Source organism: Anser cygnoides, chromosome 12 (genome assembly GCF_040182565.1).
Source record: "Anser cygnoides isolate HZ-2024a breed goose chromosome 12, Taihu_goose_T2T_genome, whole genome shotgun sequence".
Classification (NCBI taxonomy): domain Eukaryota; kingdom Metazoa; phylum Chordata; class Aves; order Anseriformes; family Anatidae; genus Anser; species Anser cygnoides.
In genome coordinates, this window is record NC_089884.1 from 2,211,004 (window position 1) to 2,237,831 (window position 26,828).

Here is a 26,828-nt window from a genome sequence, read left to right on the forward strand (position 1 = left end):
TTAGCAATATGTCAAGCAGCAGCATCTTTTGTTTGAGGGTTTAACTTGCTGCTGGAATACCTAATGTGTTCTAACTTCATATATCAAACCGACCTGTGGATTACCCTTCCCCTGGAAGAAGGGCTCAGCACCTTAGTTTTGTGCACAGAAACTTTGGACATGATTCCCTTGATTTCTTTTGCAATTTTTTTTTTCCTTGAGAGACTCAATATCCAAAAGTTTGCATCCAGATCAGAATTCTCTACAAAACTGGGTATGTATCAGACAAAAATCCATTCTAAAATTGTATGCTGAGGATAGCATTATATTCTGGCTAGCAGGCAAAAGTATTTTTCAAAACCACTAGGCATTCTCTAGAAAAGGAGCCCACTACAGTTGGGTTCATGGAAGAATGTGTAACCATCTTCAGAAAAACTTCAGACAGCTGTTTTAAGTCAGCATTCTCATACTGTCACCAGACATGGCTTCATGCTGATAGGAAGCTTTTTCTAGGCTCAGATATATGACAGTTCAAACTGATTAAAAAAAAAAAATACACCTCCTACACCTTAACTGAGACAATCAAGTGTTCACTTACAATTGCAAACACTGCAGCTCCTGTGGGAAATCCAGGCTGTGGATCAAAATAGCTGGAAAACTGCTGTCAGAAAGGGAATAACATTCTTAAAAGAAACCTCAGTCTGAAAAATACTTTCTGGATAGATTCCGAGCAAGTTTTTCTCCATGTGCTATAAACATGCTTCTCAGCCTTCAAGGGTGCAGAAAAACAATGATGGCCAAAATAACTATTATCTTAGGGGCGTTGAGCAAGAACATTGAAGCAGGAATAGTCAAAGACCATTTCATACCTTTAAGAAAATTACTTCTATTATACATTATTATTTTCTACAGTTTGGAAATAAGATCATAAACTCATTTGACACCATTCACACCTTTCAGAAAGTGTTTCTTACTGCAAAAGATTTTATATTTCTAGTTTGGAAACAGGATCATAAACTTATTTGGACTGCAGCATTTGTGGATAGGTATTATAGCTCATCTGCCAGATGTTTCAACCGAAGTACTTTGAATGGTAAATATATATGTATGTAGTATATACATATATACACACACACTCATACATACTTGACTAGTTGCAGAGTGGTCTGTCACTGGTGTGAGCTGCACATACTGGACTTGGATATCGCTGCCTTGGAGTGGGGATCCATCGACACCTCCTGACGCAGGCTCCGCAGATGCAACCGCTATCAGCTGAGCGCCCTGCAACACCTGCAAGCAAAGCAGTGGAGAAAGCAGCTTGTAAACAGCCACAATCAGAAATGCGTTATGAAACATCTAACTTAAAACAGATGCAAAATCAAAGACGGCTAAAGAGAAACACAAGAAAACTTGTCGATCAGGAACAGTTACTTTAAAGCACATGGGTTTCCCAGAAGGACGTGGGACAGACACGGAAAGATTCTCGTACAAGATGCTCGCTGCATTTTGCCTTACGAGACCTGGATTCTTGCAGCTCTTTACTGGAAGGATTAATAAGCACCGCACCCAGAAATGTTGAACTCTCGGATGATCCCTAACACGAAACAGTTTGTATTCTACACGTACCAGCACTAGCAAAGAAATAAGTCATCCTGCAGGCCTACGCTAAATATGTCAATTTTAATATTAATTTTTTTAATGCTAGAGTAATATCATCTATTACCACACAGAGAACAGGACAATTTTAACAACTAATAACAATTAGCGCACTAATCCCCCAGACTAATTGCTATTATTCTCTGGCAGCACCCAATTCCCCTAGTTTCGTTGCGAGTCCTACCTAAGGGAAAACATGATTTGTAGACTTAAAAAGCCCTGTGGGGGATAAAAAAGGAAGCACTGCTTTTACTACATAACGCTGTAGTTAGGAAAACCAGTCTGTTTGTTCTCATCAGCCTCAGATGGACACGGGCAGTACCATGGGCTCAGGCCCCTCGTATGAGCAGGCGGTGGGAAGGCAGCAAAGCTTTGCAGGCAGTGACCACTGGAGGAAGCTGGTTTAGAAACCTTTCTGCTTGGTTTTACGATGGCAGAAAGTGAGGGGGAGAAAAAAAAAAGGGCACATTTGGCTTCACTTTTATCATCCTTGCACCTTCAGGTTCAAGATCAAAGGGTGGAAGACAGGTTTGTTGGGGGAAAAAAAAGAGCTTCTTGCTCAGTTTTGCTTGCTTAGGCATGTGCTGCCTCCTTGCCTGGAAATGCTGTGCTCCTACGGCTGGGAAACATTTCAAAAGATTCTTCAAATCATTTTGGGATATATTTATGGCAAACTGCTCACATCTAGTAATACTGGCTTTCAAAAGGCTTAACAGTTACTGCCCTCGTGATAAATGACACCTTCATAGGTGTTGAAAAAGACAACCGATGAAGGATTAACAATTCTGTTAATGATTATTGCAAATACTAAGTGGGATAGACCGAGCAGGTTGCACTAAGCGTGCGATAATGTCAATAGCACACAACCATCTTCCTGAATAATATTTTTACTGTTACATAAATACAGACACGGAGCCAAGATACTTACTCTCACAGCCAAATGCATTCAACTTTTGACAATTTATTACAGCAATGTTTCTATTCCTATTGTACATGAAGGTGTAGATGTATGAATTACTGCTAATTAACGCTCATAGTCTCCGTGAGCTCATGTGCTCTCCACGTCTGCATTTTGACTGGTCTGGACTGAAAGTCCCCTATAAGCTCCAGCAAGCAGAGAGCAGTTGATTCATCTAAAACTGCTTGCTTAAAAACGTTCTTGTGATTAGATTAATTTTAATTTACTCCTAAAAATGCAAATCAGAATAAAACTCATGTGAACAACATTAAGTCCCCAAACTCATTTTTAAAATTCAGCTGAAATACACAAATTCAGTTTCCATATGCTGTGAACAGCGTTTGTTTTTTTTTAACTAAGGTATTCAAACCACAGCAATAAAAAGATGTCTTTCAAACGAAGGGAAGAGAACAAAGAACAAAAATAACATACTTAACAAAAGTTTTTCTTAAAAGTATGATTTCTCAGCTGATCGGAGGGTGGGTGGCCATGAAGGAGTGGGCAGACCAGAACTTCTCCAGGGAGTGTGGGAGGCAGAAAGAGGTGACCTCTATAAATGACCTTTGGGGTGTTGTCAGCATTTTATAGGGATCTTGGGTGTTCTGAGATACAGTCAGCATCAAGCTGCAAAAGGGTGCTACGTTTTGTTTTTACAGGAGTAAGCAAAATTAATTCTCTTGTCCTGCAGTGTTTACTTTGGAACTACATGGTACGTGTTGTCAGAACCACATCGCGGTCTGTCCCATTGACCAGGTTTAAAATGTGTTTTATCTCATTAATTTCTGAAGCATAAACCTCAGAAAGGCGGTGAGCAACTGAACCAGCCCATCATTCTTGTATACGAACTGTTTTACGACAAGGAGGCCTAAAGCTTATAACCAACGTCTGTTTTACGGTATGCTCTCACCTGCACACCTTCCAGCACTTTTTAAAAGATCTCATTTTTATAGTACAAAATCTGACTATATTCAAGACTAGAGCAGGGACAGATACATACACTGTGCTTGGCTTCCAGTTGTATAGTCTGAGAAAAACAGATAATGATAAATTGGAGAAATAGGACAAAATAAAAAAGAATAAATTTGCAACTATTCAATATTCAAGAATGGGAGGCAAGTGGCCAAGTAAGACAGACTCATTGGCACTAATATTATGCCAAACTGTTTGGGTTTTGCAAACCAGGTGATTGGATCTACATGGGATGTTGCACTGACATGTTTATCCTCCACCCAATGCCTTCTTTCTTTACTTTTTTCCTATAGCTACAAAACATCCAACTGGGGAACCTGATCTTGGTTTTTAGGAAGCAATGAAAAAAGAAGCACGATGACAGTGCAATGCGTGTTGTGAAGAAGAGAGAACAAACTCCATCAAAAGAGCTTTTTACTGCTGGATTCACACAAACTAATCAACTGTTGAAGACACACTGAGCAGTGCGGTTATTTTTGGGTTTAGGGAAAGTCATTCTTCTACCAGCATATTAGTTACAGAAAGAAAGCACGATAGGATGCTTGGATGCCAGCAAAAGAACATTTTTCAAAAATGAGAACCATTTTGCTTCTTCAGGCTTCTCTTTGTTTATTTGTCATGCCCAGTCTACTTCTTGTATGTTCAAAATCACTTCCAAAAAAAAAAAATCAGTCTGGACTTTGAAAATTAAAAGCAGAACTATCTAATGCTGAAAAAGCCTCCTTAATGTTCTCTGCCTTGCACATGCTAACATTAATAGTTGTCTTATGTTTCCTTAAATACCACCTAGCTTGTGTATCAATCCTCTTTTTTTATATTTTTTTTTGGTAAGAGATTTGGAAATAAAGCTGGTTCTGTAATCACGATGACACAGCACCTTGTGTTTGATCTGCTGAGCCGAAGAGGGATCAATCCAAGCTCAGGCTCAGCCTGGAACATTTGATCCCTCTCCATGTGTCTGAGCACCTCTGTGTCGAAGGTGACACGGTGACCTACAGCATGCTGAAGATATCACTTCACTAATCACATTGTATTATTCATAAGATAACACAATTTACAAAGAATCTCAAGTGTATTTGGACAGGAAAATCCAACTGAACTGACATTAAATACAACAATAAATTACATTTTCTCTAGGCGCTACTGGCAATTAAGATAAATTTATTACATTTCTCTCAACTTCAACATATGCTAGAAGTTTATTTTGCTGCAGAACTAAGACTGAAGTCACAGTTTCTAATTCTCACAGACAGAAGTATTGAGAAATGTTTTGTTCAGAAAAAGCCTCATGCAGGTCCACAGAGCAGCAAGTCTGGTTATGGTCCTTGGGCTCCGCTTGCATTTGTAAAACTTCCTTCTATCACAGTATGCAAAGTGCTTTATAAAAACAGATATCCCCATTTCTTTTAGCATAGGGTAGAATGGTCCAAGAGGAAGAAATTCCCTCAAAATCGCATGTTGACAGGCAGAGAGACAAACAAATGTGAAAAAGGACAGAGTCCATGGAGAGGTTTCACATGGATCCAAACAAACTCCTCTAATCTGCAAGCCCATGCTCACCCAGATAAAAACAGGACTTAACTGCAGCCCTGTAACTTCAGTAAGCCTCACTTAATAGTTTTGCTCTGTTTGCAAATGCCACAAGTTTTATATGAAACTGTAGCAAGGCTGCAAAAATTAAAGACATAAATGGATCGACAGCTGTATGTAACACAGCCTTAGTGGAGGAGCAGGGAACAGAGCCTTTAGCAAAAGGGGCAGGTGCAAGTATATGGCTTTTCTTTGGCTGCTCGCTCGTCTCCCAGACCAATACTTAGTAATTCTTACCTGCCCTTGACCTTAAAATAAAGGAATTGTACCACAACAATTAGCAATCTGCCCTGAAAATGAACTTCTCGTCCCAACTCCACTGGGCTTCCCTAACATCCTGCCTCCCTGCTCCAAAGCAGGTAACAGAATACGGTTAAACTGAGAAATAATAAACTTCACTTCCAACAGAAGCGATTAATTCACGCTGTAAAATACACAGAACAAGAAGCTTGACGACAGACCTCCCTTTCACACAGGCACAAAAGCCGTGCCTGACATCCAGTTTCCCTCAAGCTAACTTGGGCAGGTGAGAGCTCAAGTCAATGGTAAGCCCTTACAATTAAGGAGCCTTTTTCCTTAACAAAGATTTTTTTTTTAAAGTAATTCAAGAGAATATTTGGAGAAAGGAAGTGTTTGGTCATCTGTCAGGCCTGATCTTCATAACCCTTCATGTCCCAAGCCTTGCTTCCTAAAAGGTTACCATGCTGCCTGGTGACCCTGGTGAAGACAACTTGCCTAAATTAAAAAGCAAGCACAGAAGAGCCCCTTCCCTCACTATATCCATCAGCTTTCAGAGTAAGAAAACGTTCCCTAACACCTTCAGAAAGAAATGTAAATGCATTTCTGTTAGTTTTGATTTTAAATGGCCCTAGAAACGCCAGAAGGAAAAGTCTTTCGCTCAGATCTTCAAAATGAAGTGTGAACTCCTGGCACTGCTAGCGAATAACAGAACCGCAGCCTCTTTGACCACAAATTTATTTTCCTTCAAGTTCTACGGCTGTCAATAACACGGAAGAGCTGACGGGTTCGATAAAATGAGCTAAGGGACAGACAGATCCCTCCCATGCACTCAGAGCATCCTGTGCCCACACACGTTACCCGTCCCTCCTTACAGCAATTTCAACTCACACCTATCCAACTGTGCTCCCACTGATCTGAACCTTTGTGGTGTTTTTCTCCTTCCCCCCTCTATTTTTTTCTAGCATTTTCTTTTCAAAGTCTTGATGGTTAGCAGCATGCGAGACATTGAGCCTGGAGGTCCCAGCTTTCTATTTTTGGTTCCCTTTTCAGTGAGCTGCTTGCCATATAAAACGTGGTAATAATAAAATTAGTAGTAATAATGAAAACCAGCTAGTTTCTCTGCTCTCCTCCTTTCCATTTTCGCCCATAACTAATAGTTCCATTCAATATTCGACTGCCAGGGCAGGAAATAATATTACTACTAATAAAAAAAGATTAAAATATAATAGGTTTTCCTTCAGTTTCTTCCAAAATCTTGCAAGCATAGTTTCCAACCATGATTTAATTCGTATCACATCCTCTCCTGATTTTACTTATCATTGAAAATTATTCTTCTAGATGCCCACAACTTTTAAACTCATTCTCTAGACCCCAACCTGCAAAACCAAAAAGTAATCGGTTTGGGATAGCTGAAGTTTGTTTACAAAAATAAAAAATAAAAAGACATTCCTCAGTCTGGTCCTTGCCAGACTGAGCTTTCTAAAACACATTCTTGCTACTGTTGTTGTGTGCTTTTTTATTAATTTGGGCAGGCACATATGTTTGCCTACCTATAAAAAAAACTCAAAAACAAGACTCGCTGGGATTTTGGTGTCTTTTTTTCCATCGTTTCTTTCCATTGCTGCTTCAGGAATGCAATAAAAGACGCCATTTCTTTAAAAAATGAGACTTTGAGTCACTGAAAGGGTGGTTGTTTACAGAAGGTTCACACCCGAAAATCCTGTAACATTTACAGACAGCAAGCACCATTTCAGCAAACCTTGAATAAAAGAAAAGAGTTGTGCATAGGAAAAAGGAAGGCCCTTGGCGGCATTTTCTAGCTAAAACATTGATAAAAGGACAGTTTGGGTACAAAAGTGCATGGATAGCAATGGTTTTAGATGACTCCTAGAAAATAACAAAAATAAAAACCTATCATCATAATTGTCATCATTGATGGTAATACCAGGTGAATACATTCAAAGAGCAAGCACAGTTCCTTCCTCCAAATGTTAAGAAGCTCTGCTGATGAACGTGTTCACGTAACTAAGAAAATTCCCTCCGATTGCTTTTAAAATATTCTTTCTGGAGCCTTAAGGCTAAGAACAGCCACTGTATAGAATGCCAATAAAGGATTTCTTTAGTAGGTTTACAGGTTTATAGATGTGTTTACCTGGGGCAACTGAGCTCTATTTAGCTGCAGGACATATATCTTTATTATCAGAAAATCAGTGAGCTCCTTGAAAACATCAGAGGTTTGGTCTAATCAAAGGCTCGGTGGCCTTGGCGTTTACTAAGGACTCTGGAACAGACGATGCAGAACGCCAAAAGACTGGAGCTGATGGAATAAAATCTTAGCTCCTTTCACAAAGACTTTTTTAGTTCCTAATTCCACTTGATGAGTCAGAGAAGGACCCAACAGTAGGAAACAAGTCCAGTATGGGAGATGCTACAGTCTACTGGAAATTTGGTAACCTGCCTCTTTAGGCCATCGGTTCAATTTAACCAAGGTCAATTGTATCGAAAGGCTCTTACCTGACAGTGGCTGCTGCTGTTATTTTGGTGATTTTACAGACCAGTTCCAGTGAAATTAGCTTTAATGTATTAACACGACAAAAAGGAGTGGCGGCACGAGAGGGGCTGACCTAACCTGCTCTCAAAGAAGCACTCGTCCCCACGTTAAGATCAAGCAGTATTACCTGAAAGCCATAGCTACACTTGCACTGCATTTGCCTATCCCATACATATAGAAAATCAGAATGTGTATGGTCTGATAATATATTATCTTCCCAGAGCAATAAATTCCCATTGAACTTTTAATTCTTCAGAACACGGAGTTGACAATCTGGACCCAAGGATCACTACATCCTACTGCATACTTTTCGTCCTATATTTAAAATTAAACAGTATTTTGACAGAATTATAAGACAGTTTTAGGACTAAGTTTTATCTTCCAAACTTTAAAAAAAATATTAACAGCAATAAAAGGCTGGAAGTTCCTCTTCGAAGAAGATAAGGAAGACAGATGGCCCCCAGTGTCACAGAAAATATCTGCAGCTTTTCTCTTTCAGTAACTAGTGATGAGAAGCACACAGAGGTGTAAGCACAGGGAAAATGCAAACCTTCCTTTAGATCATTTACTGGCAACCCTTTCTTAAGGGAAAGCCTCTAAATATGAGGCTTCTAGCCTTCTTAAGGTGTATTCTTACTTGTGGTGTATGTCTGACTTTGAACTGCTAAATATTAAGGTGAAGGAGAAAGCCAAAATATATACCACTGATGTTTTCTGTAAATAATTCCGCATTTTAATTTCTTATTTTTCAAGGCAAACTTACTCTAATTATCATTTTGCTATTAGCAGCCTCACCACAAGAGAAGAAAGCCTCTGGGTTACAATGCGTACCCCAATACTGTTCCATATCCAGCCACCAGAGAGTTTCCAGAAATTCACAGGTTCCCTTTTACTGTCACAGAGGGCTGAGTCATTGTCTAGTTTGTCTTCCATAGCTTAAACTACAGATTTTTTACGGAAAGCAATCTCCATGGAAAGCACAACTGCTTTTCAGGGTACATCTCATTTAGAGGACACTCCATCTTTATTCTAAATACTTCAATTAACAGAACACCTTGTAGCATCTTACGAACTGCCCCATCTACTATGTCTTCCCTATAGTCCTTGCAGTAAAACATCTGGGAGGTGAAAGAATATATTACATCCTATCAAGTAGGCCACCAAACTGCCAACATTATCACTCCTGCAGTATTTGTTCGTAGCAAAACACATTACTTTGCATCTGGCTTTATTAAAAGGCGGGTTGAGTCAATCGTATCTGGTAATCTAGGTCAGAGTGCAAAGATGACCCGTTACTTTCATTACTTAGCATTTAATTACACTGCCATTACATATCACTAATTATTCATTTTCTTTGATACCTTTCATTAAAATACTGAATAGCATTAATCAAAGATATTTGTGCAAAAACATTAGGAAATACAAATTGGAAGGTTTAAAATTACTTTTGCAATGTATCAACTATATTATTTTGAATAAATTTAACCCTGGCTAAAATCGCTTGCTCTAGAGCTACATTTTCAAACGATCACAAAGAATTACGCTGTCAGTCAAGCTCACAGAAACAAAGTCTATTTTAAATAAAATAATGTTAATTCACATTAAGTATGCTAACATGTTTTAATTTTTGCCGTGTTCTAAATTATAAACACTTTCTTGCAACTGGGTGTATTTATTGAATTAAAAACACACCCATCATAATGTCTGTGCCCAGATGGGCTACGTCAAAAGATAAAAGCGACTGATGCCAAATAATCACGGATTGGGCTACACTGAGAAGAAAAGGAAAAAAAAAAAAATAGAGGTTCTGATAGAACCACTGGTAATGAAGTGATGACCGAAGTCAGAGTCCCTGAATCAAGCATCCTGTTTGCATTTTCCACCACCCAAAATCAAATTGCCCCAGTTACCTGTCCTCAAACACTGTAGCGTGTATGATAAGGGTTTTGCAGAAAATTACACTGCGAGAACTTCAGTTAAAGTAATACATTCACTTTAACATCCCTAACTATTTCTTTTAAAATAAAAGCATGTTTGATCTAATGTAACTGGAAACAATATAAAAAGGATTCGCTGCTCTTAAAGGTTCAGATAGCATTCTGAAGGTAAAGATCTAGTTCGTAAAGTTTAACCCTGAGTCATTCTTCACTCCAACAAGCACCTGTACCTAAATTTGCTATTTATTTCCTACATAAAATGTGCCAATACAAAAATAAATTCAGCATATATAAAAATCTGACATATAACTGCTCAGAGAGAGAGGAACTCTCCCTGCTGTGTATTTCTAAGTGTGCTGAATTGAACCATGCAAAATGTGACCTTAAATCTGTCAAAACTTCATTAACTAACACCCCTGCAGAGTCATATAACTGAAAGCACCTCCTTTAAATTCCCCAAACTAAAGGCCATGAAAACTGAAACTGATTTCAGCTCTACCAAGTGTGGAGAAATGAGGAGAATAATTCCAGCGTACATTTTTATCAGTGGCATTATTTCCTTGCCTAACAAATAATAAACCATCTCATCTGCTTTTACTTTGAGCACATAGTACAGCGCAGTTTTACCCAGTAATGTCTACTCTGAGATCCCCTTAATGCGCCTGTGCAAATCCTGGAGAAATGCACGAACACAGACTGCGGCTATTGTAGTTAGTTAAACAAACTTGACAGAAACGTCCGTCTTTCTGGTTAATTTGGTTGGATTGGGCTAGGTAAGTGATGGCAAGCTGCGGCTCTGATCGGCACAGAAGGCTGAGATGCACAGAACCGGATTGGGTTTTCAGAGGGAAAAAAGTGCTAGAGGTTCTTCATCTTTATTAATATTCCCTGTGCATCTTTCTTTCTCTCTAATAATTTACCATAATTTACAAGTAAATAATCTGGGGTCTTTCAAAAGCGTTCACATCTAATTCGTTACATAAACTGGAGAAACATAAGGGGCAGGAAAAAAAAAACAAAACAAAAAAAAAAACAATAAAAACAGTTCATGTTGTCTTTTTTTTTTTCCCCCAAAAAACGAACACCTCCTCTCACCAGCACACTCCCCTTGACCATTTCCAAAGCATGGTCCAACTCCAGCAAGTGATCTGTATACAGACTCTCCACAGACTAGCAGCTCCTCTGAGAAGTGGTTGGTAACGAAGAAAAAAGGTAATCAGTGTAATTAAAGCTTTATCTTTGAACTATTACGCTGGTTGAAAGGGATGCAAATTTAATTACTATGAAATAAAAGCCTAAATCAAGCCTTGTATCATGCGATCTAAGTACAATGAGATTATACGAAGTCTTATGTAAGTAGTTCAAATTTACACCAGCTTTTTTTTTTTTTTTTTTTTAATTCAGTGAATGATCAATTCCAAAGGTAACATGACAATAACATACCTGCCAGCATCAGAAAATGGATACCAAAGCAAACAAATGGGTATAGTCTCAAATGCTTTGGGGTCACATCCCGCTGACATCAGGTGGGGTCCTTCCGTTCCTTTCAAGTAGAGCTAAATTCGGGCCCCATAAAATTATGTAAAATAAACCAAACCAAAACAGAGACTTTCACTGGAAATACGCTTCAAAACTAGCACATATGTAAAACTTGATTATAATTAATTGGCAGTTCAGCTGCAGATGTAATTTCAGTAAGAATTGCCTGGATACGGAAAGAAGAGTTACCTCATCTAAACGCACTGTATCGAGTTGAAGAGGCTTGTAAGGAAATCCGTGTTGTACATCTGACTCATCCTTTGTTCGAAGATGCTCTCAGGAAATCACCCACCGAGGGAAATTTCTCAAAACAACCCTGTGGTTAACTAGCAGCGCTCTTCAGATGGTGCACTTCCCAAACTGCAATCTACAGCCTCATTTCAGCTGTTAAAAAAGACAGTTTTGTGTATATTTACCTGCTGGAGTTCCCTGAATTATGAAGTCTGGGTATTTCTTGCTCACCTTCTCCTCTGAAGGTGAGGCTCTGGTTACTCAATCTCTTCTCTGGATCTCTTTTTAGGTTAATCAGTGTGTTCCCTTATTCAAGCTACATGCATGCATATGGAGGTGGGACTGCCAGATTATCAACCCACCAAGAATTATCTCCTACATCTCAACCACCTTTTGGCAAAAAAAAAAGAGAAAAGGCAGAAATATATAACCAAGCATTTCTGCTCAGCTCAGCCTTCTACATTCTGCTACAGCTTGCACAATCTTTTGAGTTAATTCAGTCTAAGAACGGTAAAAATTATTCAAATCTATACAATTGCGACATTCTGCAATGAAACGACTTACTATCAGTAGTAAGTACATTTAAATTGATGGAACTACTTCCAAAAATAAGATTTTTCAAGAGCAGACAATTATGTGTCCCTACAATAATTCACTATTTTGAGAATAGTAAAGAAGCTTTTGGCGTAATTTTTTTTTTCCAATAGAATGTTATTTTTGGGATTTAGTCAACATACAACTGAGTGCTATTAAGAAACGGTTGGACAGTTCAGAGAAAAATACTACAGTGTCAAAGAAATCTTACTAAGCTGTAGCTGCCGAGTGCAAAAGCTCAAGAAAAGTCAGACACGAGTGACCCAGACTCCCTCCGACTGACCGGCCCTGATAAAGGTTATTCAAGTGAATAATAAATGGTGACTCACGCAGCATCTGGCCGGTGGGAAATTTTTTGTTGGGACATAACCTAGCCAAGAGGGAGAGGATAACTTAGTCCTTCAGGGCTGTCTTCCTTTACATTCTTGTGTGACAAGTCCCCGCTAGCCTGTAAACGTAAATATGGCTTTAAATGTCACCCTGCTGGTCTCATCAGCCAGCCTCAAATTCCTGCTGGGATTAGTTATGCTTAAAACAGAAGGTCAAGATAAATGCTGAAGTACTTAGCTTTAAGACGAACGTATACCGCGAAATTCTGCTAAAGTCTTCAGCCAGCTTCAGCAGAAATAACGTCCAATCCTTTCATAAATAACTTAAGAGCAGAATTTGGGCTCTCGGTGCTGATGAGAGGGTACATCCCCACCAATGAGACTAGTAGTAAATATGCCACTTGAAAATAGCACGACCAGATCGCTGAGGATCTACCAGAATCACAGACATCTGCTATTTTGCTTTAAAACGTCTAAAACAATTTATCAGTTTCCACTCGGAACAGTGATTTTGCTTTGATGCCAGAAAGAAAAGACATTCGGGGGGAACTGCAAATGTTTACATCATAACTGGCAGCAACTTTTTTTTTTTTTTATATATTTTTTGTTAAGTACTAGCAAAATAACATCTGAAAGTTTGGCTTTTGTTGCTAGGATAACAAAACACTGCTCCTACCATACACTGCAGCTCCTATGAAGTCGGAGAACTACGGATGGGGAAAAAAAAAAGCACATGTGACAATGGCAGAAAGCCTTTTATCCTCGGAGGAACAGAAGAGCTATAGTATTGCAACGTTCAGCAAAAAGTCCTAAGGAGGAGAAAATGAATGTACTACCTCCTACACTTTAATTATGAAGTGATGTAATCAGCTCCATTTGTATCAATCAGAATCAGAGGCGCACAATGGCTTCGGAGGAGAAAAAGGGCAGGAGCGGCCACGGGAGGAGTTAACTGTAACCCTGCCTGAGCCATAAATCAGGACTTGGAGACAGGTATAAGCAAGTAGCTGTCAATTAAAGAACGCTCAAGTAAGAAAGTGGCACTCCTGGGAATTGCCGGAATTACATTAATAAGTTTCTCACACAAGAAACAACGCCGCAGCTATAACGAGCCCCTCGACGAGCCCAGGACGGAAGGGAAGACGTTTCCCATTTGCATAGGCAAGAAAGGGAGACGGAACTTGAAAGTCTCACGGCCTTTGGTTTTGCTTTTCCACCCCAATCTCGAGGAATGACAAGAGCTGTAGGACACAACTACCAGGAGTTCTGCTTGTGTTATAGCAGGGTGTAAATGTGCATGGGCGGTAGAGAGCCCAGAGCCACAGGTTAGGGACACGGACACCGTGAGAAAGAAATGGGTATGCGGGTCGTAAAATTGTAATTACTTTCTTTGTAAGTGTCAAGTGTCTTAGTTAGTAACACGTGTGTACTTACGTGCTCATCAGCTTATGTTTTGAATTAAAGTTACATCAGGTTGGCTGTTAAAGGCAGCTGCTCACCCGACGGCTCAGCGCGAGGAGGAGGAGGGAGGGAGGCAGGCTGTGCCGCCGCGCTTGACAGAAGACCTCAATTTCTATCCCACAGCCTCGAAGATAAGTACTCTATGCAAACGTGCTGCAGTCAAATCATTTCCATGCACAACACCCTCCGAGTTATTTAAAAAAGAAAAGGATGACCAACAATGAATACATTCAAATACAAGGCCCTAATCTACCCACGTACACAGAAAGATTAAAAAGAAAATCTCCAAAAAGAAAAGTCTCCAAACTGTAACACAGAAATGTTAAGCTTGTAAAAGAGGATGCTCTCGAGCTCCCAATTTCTCTTCTGACACAGAAACACAGGAGATAAAGCTATTCCTCCACACCCAGAATTTAGGCTACAAACAAATAGGAGACGGTTATTTTAAGAATGAAAACCATACAAAACACCTGGACTTCTCACAATACCCGTACAGAAGATTACAGGATAACGGTAAGACGAGAACTAACATACCCAACCGGAGCTCTAATCTTGGCTTTTATCCAACAGTAAAGCTCACGTAAAGAGAATCCAAACTAACAGAAACTCCATCTACATCACTGAAATTATTAGCACTGAAAAAGACAGCGTCACGGTAAACAGCTCAGTTTGTTCCAAGGAAGACCAAAAGTAAAAGCAGATGTAATATGTATGTTATAAGCCCTGTATCATGTTTCACCTCCCCCCAGAAAACTATGTTTCACGTCAAAAATATTTTCAGACAATAGCTCTCAAACAAAAACAATTAGGAAAAGATGATTGATTCCTTTTATTAAGCTGGACGTTCTTTCTTATAAGCAGTCATTTTGAAAACTCCTGTCTTTTTGACAAATCTAATAATACGTTAGACTAGCACAAATTGCCCTCCTCTGATTTCAATCGCAGCTCACAGATAAGACATCAGCTCTACACCCTCCACGTGAAGCCTTATCATTTCCACTCAGCTCGTCCATCAGAAGCGCCCTGCTCAGCGAGGCAGCTTCACATGTGCTTTCCCTTCAGCCGGAGCACTGAGTGGACAAATGTTTATAATACCCTGGAGAAGAGCCTGGGAACTGGTGCTTCTTTCACACCAGCCTTCGCGAGGCTGGAAACATGCTTTTTCTAATTGAAAGTCATAAAATGAAAATGAATCCTAACAGAGTGGCAGTTTGCTTGACTAAGCTGTGTACTACATGGTATGGGAATGCAGATGATACTTTCTCAATTTTGCAAATGATTTCTTGGTTACTGAATTAATTTCCTCCTTTATTTATTTTGCTCAAGTTGGAGCCAGTAACCTGACATTTAAGAATTATACAAATTCTTAAAAACGTGAATTGCCAGCTACATTCCAGGTTGAGAACACAAGGAAAATCCTTTTTTTTTCTTTTTCTGATAGTGATTTTCAAAATTAATTTTTTTGCTTGCATGTATTAGCCCTTGGCATGAAGTTCTGCAATGCCGGGAAAGCATTTTCAGGGAAACTAACGTTACAGATGATAACCGAAACTCAGCTGTTTAAATTCTGAACAAAGAGGAATAAAAAGCGGTTGTTTATCCACTTCACTTCCTGCATTGCTTAGAAAACTATATCAAGTCATTCTAAACACATTAGGTAACACACACACACTGTTCTGCTATAAATCATTAAAATCGCTTTGTTTGGGGGGAGGAAAACAATTGGCACAGTAGTTGAGTGCCTGTTTTCCCTTGTGAGTTAAACTTCAACCATATGTCTACTGTCAGGGCAATTTTACCCTTCATGAACACCAGGCCCGGGACTTCTCCAAGGTTTTGTGCTCTTATCTGTGTCCGCTGTCGTTTATTTGCCCATTCTTTACCATTTTTTGTGTTCATTTTCCACTCCAGCGCAACCCGTGGCAGGTGATTATTGTGGGATGTAATTGCAGCAGCCGCCCATCGGTATCGCAGCCTCCAAATCCTTCCCCGCTTCGCTGTAGGGCTGAGGGTTTCACCCAGGTGGAGCTTCCAGACATTAATGGCCTGTGGCTGAACTTAAATTGGGGTCTCGCACACGGCAACGAGTTTTGCTACCAGCTGAGCCTCCAGGCCAGCCAAAGGTCTCTTCTGTCTGAAGGGATATCCAGACAGCATTTGCATACATGTTAAATTTTCCGATCATCACTGGGATTTTTTTTTAAATACATTTTTGAGCATCTCTCTATTTTATTTTTTTTTTTGGTGAGAAAAGGGAGAGGAATATGGAGTGTGAATTTGAAGCAGACTTCAATGAAAGCTCTGGACCCAAAGCTATTGTTTTCTTAGAGTACACATCTGGTTTTCCCCAACATACTGCCAGTTCTGTAACTCCCTTTAATACCCAGCTGGGATAATGTAAAACTAGCATATAACCTAAAATAAATGCTAGAAGCACATTTTTTGGTTCGGTAATACTTGTATGCATTAAGTTCAACTTGCCTAACATTCTGCCCACATACCGAAAAGTTTGTCTCAATGAAGGGGGAAGAGGGAGGGGAAAATCGCGCCCCGACCCAGGCGCTGTGCGTGTGGCCACGCAACTGGAAACGAGAACGAAAGCTCACCAGAGCGGCATAAAATCGTGCTTTTAAAAGGTTAAAATTACTTCTTTTTTTACAATCGAAAGGCGAGTTTTTAAAGCCCAGACATGTAAAATGTGGTTTGCTCATAACATCAGAAAGAAATTATCAAAGAGTCTAGCACTAGCATGCTGCAGGAATGTTCCCCGGGCTGTTGACAATCTTTTCCCTGACCAGCTTGAAACTTTCTTCTTTCTAGTCCATGGGAAGTAAAATGTCTGGTTACAAATTTTTTTTTATTCTTAGGAAACCAAGCATGCTGCAGCGCATGGAGGAAATTGCTGGACAAAGAGCGCTGAACCTACAGACCACTCTTTTATATCAAAGCATCTCCTTTTGGCGACTTCGATGGCCGAAACATAAATCAAAAGGCAGGCAGCAATAAAAGGGACAGCCTGATAATGTTCTCCCGAAGGCTGCTAGTAGGTGGGCATGAAGCAGGTACCGCAGCAAGCCCACTTTGAAAGCAATTGGTAAAACGGAACTAAAGGAGTTTAAAGAAGTGTCCGTAAAAGTTATTCCACCCCCCAGCCCACTAATGCATGAATTATTTTGATTTAGACTCTCAGATTTTTATTCACACAATAACTTTACATCCTACAGCCTAAGTCTGACTCTGTATGGCTGGCTGTTCTTATGGAAATGAAGAAAGGCTTAAAATGAATTCAGCGTTTAAAAAAAAAACATTTGGACTTGATCAAATCTGGTCCTGATACAAATTACAGTACTTACAAACCAGATCTGCAGTCCTCACATGGTTTCGGAGACTGTCTTGGGAACATGAAACGCCAAGATGCTATTAATACAAAGATTCCATATAGCATGCACTCTAAAAAAGCATTATTTTCATGTCTCATACAGAACAAGCTATTTATTTTTTTTCCCTGAAAAAAATCAGCATTAGACAAACAAACCCAGACCATTAAGGCAGCCATCCTGAATGACCCTGCTGCCGCGTACCAAGCACGGGGACCGCCGGCACTCGCTGAACTGCTCCAGCCGAGCAACAAGCACAGACTCGGGCCCTAAAAGCACAGTTAGTAAGGGAATTGTGGAATTATTTCCTCTTACATTTGTAAATCCTTCCCAACAAGCGATAAATTCTTAGGAACCTAGTTTCTTCCTAGGCACCAGCATTTTGCTTTAGAAAAATCCTTGGACCTTGCTGTAATCACAACAAAGCGCGAGGACTCCAAATTGCCTACCACGAAAGTTGTCTCGTGACCTCCATTAAATTCATGTTTCGTGCTTTCAGTTGCTTTTATGGGGGAAGGGAGGAAATAGGGGTTAAGGAGAAGGAGGCAGCAAATGCTACTTAAGTACTTGCCCCAGCAAGAAGATAAAAGCACAGGAAAGAATAAAGGGGTAAAACAGAACCTCCAAGAGGGCAGAGGATTTATAGCTTACAAGCTATTCCCTCTGATACTTTACCAATTTGTTGACCTACCGATGTGCCTACTGCATTTTCCCACACATACAATTCAGGAATTAGATCACACAAAGCACAAAGAAACCCGTTATATAGTAAAAAAATAAGCCACAGAGGAGATAAGCAACAAAATGGCACTGGAAAAGATTAAGTTAAAAATGTCTTCTCCTTTCAACCACAGTCAGATCAAGAAAAACCTTCAGTAATTATCCACCTTAGCATTTGAGATAAATAATAAACTGTTATACATTACAGAACGTGAGTAGCCAGTGTTATAAAACAGCAATAATGGTTAGTAATTCGATTTTAAAAATTAAGTATTGGCAGACAGGATCTGACAGGCACATGGCAAACGGCTACTTTTCTAACAGTTCAGAGAGTCTATGCTTTGTGAAGAATTTAATCTTCAAAATACACGCAAATGAACATTTCTAGCCATGTTCATAACAATGACAGCCTCCTATATATGACCAACCAGGGATTTAATTTAATTGCCCAAGTGTGCAGACGGACAGCTGGAAATAATGAGAAGAAGATGGCTCTGAAATCGAACGCACGAGCTACGCGTGGCGAACGCACAGCACCTTGTGCCAGCAGGTCTGCCACGTGCAGGTCACGCTCAGCATCTTCCCCCTGGTACCGCAGAGAAGAAAACTTCTGCATCACCCGGGGGGAAGTTTCTGCCTGCAGTCCCCAGATTTTCTTATTAGGGCTCGATGACACAGCACTTTGCTCCTCTGCACAGCTGGGGAGCAGCCCTGAACGGAACAGCGAATTCAGCTGTAGGTTTTGCCTCTAAAAAACAGACATCTTGCTTGCCCCTCCAGGCTGCAGCTTATCTGCAGAGTTTTCAACCGCTCTGCCCTTCTGAAATGCCGTGAGCCTCCAGAAGAGCCGTGGCAAACATCAGCATTGTTCTGGCTAATGACCTCCTGGATCGCCGGTCATGGGTCCACGCCAGGCTTTTGCTAAATACTGTACGAATGCCAGAATGTCAAGAGGTAGCTCAAGGAAAAAAGAAACAGCTTTTTTGGTGAGATACCCACAAATAACACTTACAAAGGAAATACTATAATTTGAACCCTTGACAACCTCTGGTATTTCTTTACTAGGTTCAAAATGTGTTGCAGTGCTCATTTCTGCCATTGTAAAAACGTTCCGTCTTTGTGAACCAGGCCGCTGGTGACATTTGCTGTGGTCTTTTCAGAGAGCCCCACAGCCAGTCCTACCCCATTGCGTGTGCTTTTCACAAAGAGCTCCTTTGAGAGCACGAGCAAGCTCCGCACAGACTGATGCACGTCTTCGAACCGTTACAGATCTCGTTACATAAAGCACAGCTCCAGTTGCTGACATCCATAAATGAATTTCTAGCGCAGTAGGGCACAGGAAAACAGTTACGTTATACAGCTCCCTCCGGGCTTTTCAGGGTGTCTAACGAGCAAGGGGGTGAAACGGCAGCCACCTACCGAAACAGAGCAGCTCTGTCGCTTTTCTCATGCAGTGTATGACGCTGTCCTGAACAAACCCACAACAGAGGTCGCACACCCTTTTCTATTTCTCAACAATAAGCAAAACTATGCATCAGAATCCTTATTAACATTACCACTGCTACAGGTTACTTCTTCGAGACAGGTAGCAAGCACCGATCTTCATGAAGGCAACGGTTAAATTTAAAAAAATTATTTAACATTGCAAAAAAATGTCTGAAATTTCTTAACTTGTTAATTACAAGGAAATCAGGAGTACTTGGACACTGCAAACAACAAAACGGCTCTCTACAGAAGGAGATGACATGAAAATTACTTACTGTGGACACAGCTACAATAATGGCTCAAGAATGAATCTGAAATTGTTCATTCATATGCAGGGAATGTGTATCTCAGCGTTCGTACACATTTGAGCTATCTATCTATCTAAACAATCTAAAGTAAGGATGCAAAGAGACACAAATTCCATTAAAGAGATTAAAAGAGAAACTCCAAAGTTCAAAGCAGCCCAATCTATTTGATTCTCAACAGACTACCTTCAGGATAAAAATTATGGTGGAATATTGATGACAGTCAATCAGAAATAATAATAATAATAATAATAAAAAAAACAGCTGCTAAGCACTGCTGTTACTTTAGTTATATAAAACATGGTAAAAATGTATTACTGTATGCTAAGATAAATATAGGGCACAGTGGATAAGATTTATATCTTGAAAAATAGATGAAAAATTTGTAGACATGTTGATGAAATATTAGATTCTAAGATAATTCAGCAGCAGATAGATCTGCAATTATTTTTTGGTGCCAGATTCATTAAAAACTTAGAGGGGTGAGGGAAGTCCTGTATTGAGAAACAATTTGAAATAGTTAAAATCTGAGAAATTACCCTTACTTCTACACGAGTTATGAAGTACATCAGCAACTGAGGTACTTACAAGCAGCAAAAGCTTCTATTCAGACATACAGCTTGAAACACTTGACCAGGAGCTGGTTGTGCAGTTAAAGCAATGCTATCTTTCAAAACCTTCCATAGGAATATTTGAGATATACAGATAAAATTCAACATACATCATATTCATCACTAGAGAGGGAAAAAAAGGAAAAGCGAACACTAGTTTTGTTTTTACTGGGGCTGGAAATTAGATTTCGGATTGAAAGGAAAGGACAAACAATATTTGGGTCTTATGTCTAAATATCTTTGCTCGTTGGTGGATAACCGCGAAGGGTCCCGTCCAAGGAAAATAATGAGCCCGACCCAACAAACCAAAGGGTGAGAGAGGATTCAGTCCGCGTGATATTAAGGACACAAATCATGTTAAATTACGTGCTAATAAAGAGGCAGCTCCGAGCTTCACAGACCACAAATTTCTCAGGCTGATCCAACGCTCTCAACGCTTCTGGCCCCGATCCTGCTCTGGGCTCATGCTGAAGCACCACCAGGTTTTGGCCACCGAGCGAGCACAGCCAGGTTCGCGCCCACTGCAGCACGACCCCGTGCCCCGGGTCCTCCCTTCCCTGTCTACGCACCCCATCTGAGCGGCTCCCTCGAGCAGTTTGCTTGCAGACCAGCACCTGAACTCGTAAAGCCCAAGCAGCCCGAGCACACGCACAAACGCGACTGCAGCTGGGCACATCCCCTTTGATCCCCCACGTCCTTTGCTGCTCGCACCGCGTCGCCGAACCCCGTCCCTTCCCCAGAAGGGTTTGCCGACAGCAGCAAACCTCCGGAGCCCGACAGAGCTCCTGCTGCTCCTGAGGACGCAGCAACAGCCTTGGGTCAGGTGTGAGAGACTGAATTTACCTTTGCAACCGCCTGCTTAGCCAGAAAAGGCATTTTTCGACTTTATTTAGCACGCCTGCCATTCAGACCAGGACGGAGAAGAGCAAGAAAAAGAAAAGCTTGTTCTGTTTTTTTTTTGAGAGTAATAAAACCTTCAGAAAATTGATTTACAAAACATGCCAAGCTACTTGGAAAGCCAAACCAGTTTTAATATCGTGATGATTGAGTGTATTTAAAAGGAAAATGAAAGGGAAGAAGAGTTTGCTTCAATATGTAATTAGATAAAATCTATCTGAGACCACAAAAGTACAAAAGCAAATGAGTAATAAGCTGCTAATCTCCCAGACATTTCCAAGATTTTACTCACTCAATGGTAACAAAAGTGAATGGTCCCAAAATCTCTTTAATAGGATATAGTTACCATTGGTCAACTATGACTAACACTACTAAAAGCATCAGATTAATGATTTTCTGGAATTAGACAAATTTTTCTGACTTGAAAAGTTATGCTTTAAATTTCTTTAAAAGCAGCGTTGTCTATTTTTATAAAAAGCCAAGAACCTAAAATGAAGAATTTTTACTTAATACCTACGTGTTGATTTACGGGGCAGCACTGTTACCAAAAATGTATTTGAAAAACTTCAGGATTTTGAAATATCTGGCTAATGGGTGAATAATTGCCGAGGAAGTCGATGACTTAAGTCCCTGGTATCCCAGGTAAATAGGAACTGCCCAGATACACAATGTTCCCAGCAGAGAGGCCAAGACTATGGAAACTGGCTCCAGACAAGCTGCATGTTTTTGGGAACGCGATGCAGAGGAAGGACTGGTGGAAGGACTCCTATGGGACAGGCTGAACTGAGGGAACGTTCAAAGCCTATGAAAGATTTATTATATAACGAAACCACCTGATTTCTTCTATGTAGAACGCAATGCGTTTTCAATTTAAAGAGATACCTAAAGGGTGTTAGCTTCTCTTCGGAAATATTTAGAGGGCTGTCATCAGAGTCAAGAATTTTGCAGCAACCTGGGAAAGCCTTACAGCCACAAGAATGAGAAAATACCAAGCAAATAAAATGACAGATCTGTATAAAAGCCTTGACCAAATATTCTGAGGGACAGACCACCAAGCCCAATTCCCAAAATTGCTTACAGAAGAAGTGAAGAGAGAACAAGTCACTTTTCCCCCCATAAATTGGAAAAAACTTAAAATTTTGGATCTTGTCCTAAACGCTCCTATTTTACAGGACATCCCCAGCTACAGTATCAGGTTTTGCCAATATTTATCTTTGCAATTGAAAAAAAACTGTTTTTCTTCCCTGCATTAGCAGGAAACCCAACACTTCGCCACGACGGCTCTCCCAGTGGCCAAGCACTGCGGGCAGCCCAGGGGCAGGCAGCACCCACGGAGCCCCCCAAAATCCCCCCAGGCTGGGCACCCGGGGGCTGGCTCAGCACAGACCCCTGGGGACCCAAGGCTGAAACTCCAGGTGGGTCCCCGGTCCTCTCACCTCATTTCCAGAGCAGAAAACAATGCCATCTTACCCAGCATCTAAGTAAATGCTGCCAAGGAATTTTACAAACTTCGTAATTTATTGCTCTGTGTTGTTTTATTGTAATCGTAACCTTTTTCATTAGCTTGTAAATTAACGACGCGAAAAAAAAAATGAATAAAAAGCAAGGATGAAGAAGATACTCCAAAGTTGTCATGGATATTTCTGTAATAAGAATGTTTTGAAAGCAAGTATTTATTTTAGCCAAAAACAAATTGCTCTAAGTTCCCCTGCCTCTTTTACATGCAGATGTAGGCAACTGCTAGATGAATGGAACATTCTGCAGCTACCTAACAAGAAACAAATATTTCTATTGCAGTTATGAAAATTAAACCCAAACTCGTCAGAAGACACACATAGCTGACTTCAGGCTATTCCTGCTAGTGTTTGGTCAACATTTTCAGCAGGGATGAAAAGAATCCATTAACTACAGCCTTTGGACTTCAGCTGGCCACAAACGAGTTTTTCTCATGGAGGACTCATGTACAGGGACATGTGCCTTAGCTACAATCTTCGTTTAGGAATTTGCACATCAAAAAATACTATAGAAATGCTACATGCAAAATAATAGCTTGTTTAGACTGTAAAGCAAGCCCACAGAAATCATGGAGTGCCAAATTTGCCATCACGAGGGCAAATTTAAATTCTGCCCTCATGGATGGGCATCCTATTAAATGATGGAGGAGCCTCCGTGGATGAAGAGTTTGCAGTCCTGCTCTTCATACAACGCTGAACCTACAGCCCATTGCTGGTGCGCAGCCTGCTAGGACTGTTCTGTATTAACAGAGAAAATCACAAAAAGGGCACTTCCTAACCTATCAGTCCTTGTTTCTTATTTTTGTGGCACACTGAAGACAAGAGGGGCTCTCAATGAGGTAGCAAAAATGAGATATGGGATAAATATCAGGGGAGTTCCAGCGACAACGTTAGCAACTGATAAAACTTCCTCCTTTTTTTTTTTTTTTTTTCCTATTTTTTACAGAATAGGTGACAATCTTGAAATAGGTGACAATCTTGACTGACATGCTATTTAACATCACGTGCTGTTACATATAGCAATATGCAATGCAAATACTTTTACAAAACACTCAGCAATGGCTGTGGGTAAAAATATCACAACAAAAACACTGAAGACACCCATAGCATAAATGTTGAAAAATAGCTTGGCGGTTTCCATCGGATTTTATCCCCTTTTAGGCTCTCCTAAAAATCCCAACCATCATAAACTAGCCATTGTATTTCAGACAACCATGTATTTTGCTGAGCACTGTTGTTTACTACATTACACACATCTGTGTGTGCGTGCGTGCGAATAATTTAAAATAAACAAGCAACTTCACTTTGTCAGCTAAATGAAAAGTCGCCTGAAATGACTGCATTTGCAACATAGCGAAGGAGAATCTGAAACATAAGAGGGAAATCAAATGCATCCCAAAGACTTTGGAACACAACTGCCACAACTATTTCAAAGCCTTCTGTGCGCCCAGCAGCATGCGACGTGAACACGAAGTGCACGGCGACCTGTGCCACGAGGTTACACGTGAGCGTGCAAAGCAGTGACCCTCCCACAACTGGCTCAGACTGACACGGGCACGGGACTGAAGACTTCAAAAGAACTTTCCCTATGTCGTTCTGTGCACAGCAAAATGCATTTTGCTAATTGCCCGCAGAAGAACCCGAGGAGTTTTCTGTTATTAGTCATAAGCTCCTCTGCAAAGAAGGAGGGCTCAGATGTGATCTGAAGCACAGCAGGAAGGAACCAAGCCATTTTCCTCCAAAAGCAAGAAAGCTTCTTTGGCTTCTTCCCCGGTAAAAGCACAACAAAATCTATCAGGAATCAGAGCAAAGGCTCAAAAATGCAAACAAGAAATCCAGAATTCATAAGTTCTTATCTTTGTTCCCTATTTTAGGTGATCTCGGGCAAATAATTGCTTCCATCTCCTTGCCTGTACAATAAAGTTGTTACTACTTTCTCATGGAGACTTTTGGAGAATTGGCTGACATAAAGGCTCGAAAGATGTAAAACAAGGGCACAAGCTGCTACCAGCAGCTACAGACATCTGGCAGCAACTCCACCGTCAGAACTGCACTTAAAAACAGATTTAAAATGGGGAAAAAATCCCTTTCTCTCCTGGGAGTAGCTAACCATTTACTGTATGCCCCCGAATTTCCTCTGGGCTTTGTTTTTCTCCATTTTTATAGGACCCCGTGAGTCTGTGCCGCATCTGAGATTTGTCTGTGGCTGTGTAATTCTCCACTGTTGGAAATATCATATAATTACTGCCTGGGATTTCAGGTTTGCCATTAACCACACTGCTGATTTGTATCGCAGTCGTCAAAATTCTACTACTACACAGTACGCGCACACAAATTTGGGTGTTTTTGTACTGTAAATGACTGCAATTAAAGAAACACAGCAAAGAACTGTACGTGGAAGGGACAATGTGCAAAGAAAATGTCCTCATGGACTTGTGCACTTTTGAAATTATAACACTAGGACCCTGTAATACTGCACGCTACCTGCAGTCAGTCCCTCGAGATTCTTCCTGATGCCTGCTAAAATGCTGAAGGTGGAGTAACATCAAATAGCACTAACAAGATGCACTGCAACGACTGCTGAAACGCAACATCTATGGCTTTTAAATCACACACCTCTGAGCAAAAATAGTTCTGCTTTAAACCCGATAATATCTCATAGACTGTTTCCAACATGATTTGTTAGCCCTGTTTCATTCAGCGGAAAGCAATTCTGATGTACTAATTATGAATATTTGCACAGCACTTAGCTCGAAACTGTAATGAAAAAAGAAGCCAACACAAAATCTGTGCAGACAGAAAAACAAAAAGCTGACACACATGCATATATCTATATATATATGCATAACAAAAGGGTTTTTTTTACTATTTCTGATGCTCTTACATCCATTACATTTGCTGAATATCTTGTGGTACATTCCTGTCTGCACAGAGGTACCTTCAAAAGCTTACTTCTAGGAAGTTTTCTTCTAGGAAGTTTCTAAAAAGCACAGGACTTTTACCTTAATGTAATTAAGTCCAAAAAAAGAGAGTCCATGATTTTGAAAACAAAAGATCGGTTTTGTTTGGGGAATCTTTGCTTAATTTAGCATATTTTGTGGTCTGAAACTTAATTTTCTCTCCTCACTGCTCTGCTTACAACACCTGGTCTGTACAAATTCTTCTTCTCATCATCTTTATTTTGTTTAGCTTTTTCTCTCATTTTCCATAGTTTGAGAGTCTTCATGACTTTTTCCACAACAACTCTCCGAGAGCAAATATGTCAAGGTTTATAAAGCATTAGCTCTAGCCAACACCCAGTTCGTATGTGTTTTATGGCACTGCGTAGAAAATACTTTATAAGAAAAAAAGGGCTTTATCTCCTGCTTAATTTCTCTCTTTGATACTGTTTTCCTTGTTATAGGTGACTTGCAAGAATAGCAAACAGAAGGGCAAAACTCCAGCCAGAGATGTTCTTTTCGTGACAACAAAACCCTCTCCTCTCCCTCGGCTCTCCCAGCCCCAGGAGCACTGCTTAGCACGGCTCCAACCTATGAAGAATTAGTAACAAATGCTTACGTTTGTCAGAGTGAAAATATTTCCAATACTCTGTGTTTTATAGGGCAAATGCATATATATGCATACTTAGATGTATTTCACTAGCTTGCCCAATTAGGGAAAGTGGTTCAATATGCTCTTAATTTCTCAAAAAAAAAATTTTTTTTATTTTCTTATTATAATTTTTTTTAAGTCCTCCTGTTGTCAGCCATGAATATTTTTGCCAAGTTGAACCATTTTCTACCTCCTTCCAAACCCCCCGGGGCACTTCACACACATTTCATTTCTGGACGCCGAATGCCGAGCGGACGCAGAGCGGACTGGAAGAGTTTCCAGGGAGTATTTGGG

At 40.3% G+C, this 26,828-nt stretch overlaps 1 protein-coding gene across 3 annotated transcripts in view; it reads right to left on the minus strand.

The window, feature by feature from the left end:
- BANP (BTG3 associated nuclear protein) overlaps window positions 1-26,828 on the minus strand; it is a 146,929-nt gene that overhangs the window by 4,895 nt on the left and 115,206 nt on the right. For 2 of the 3 annotated variants that reach the window (XM_048075158.2, XM_048075162.2), the window contains exon 12: window positions 1,126-1,269. In XM_048075158.2, coding sequence (XP_047931115.1) covers window positions 1,126-1,269 — 144 coding nt within the window. Of the gene's footprint in view, window positions 1-1,125; window positions 1,270-26,828 lie in introns of those variants that run through there. The other variant, XR_010834395.1, reaches the window with a different exon arrangement.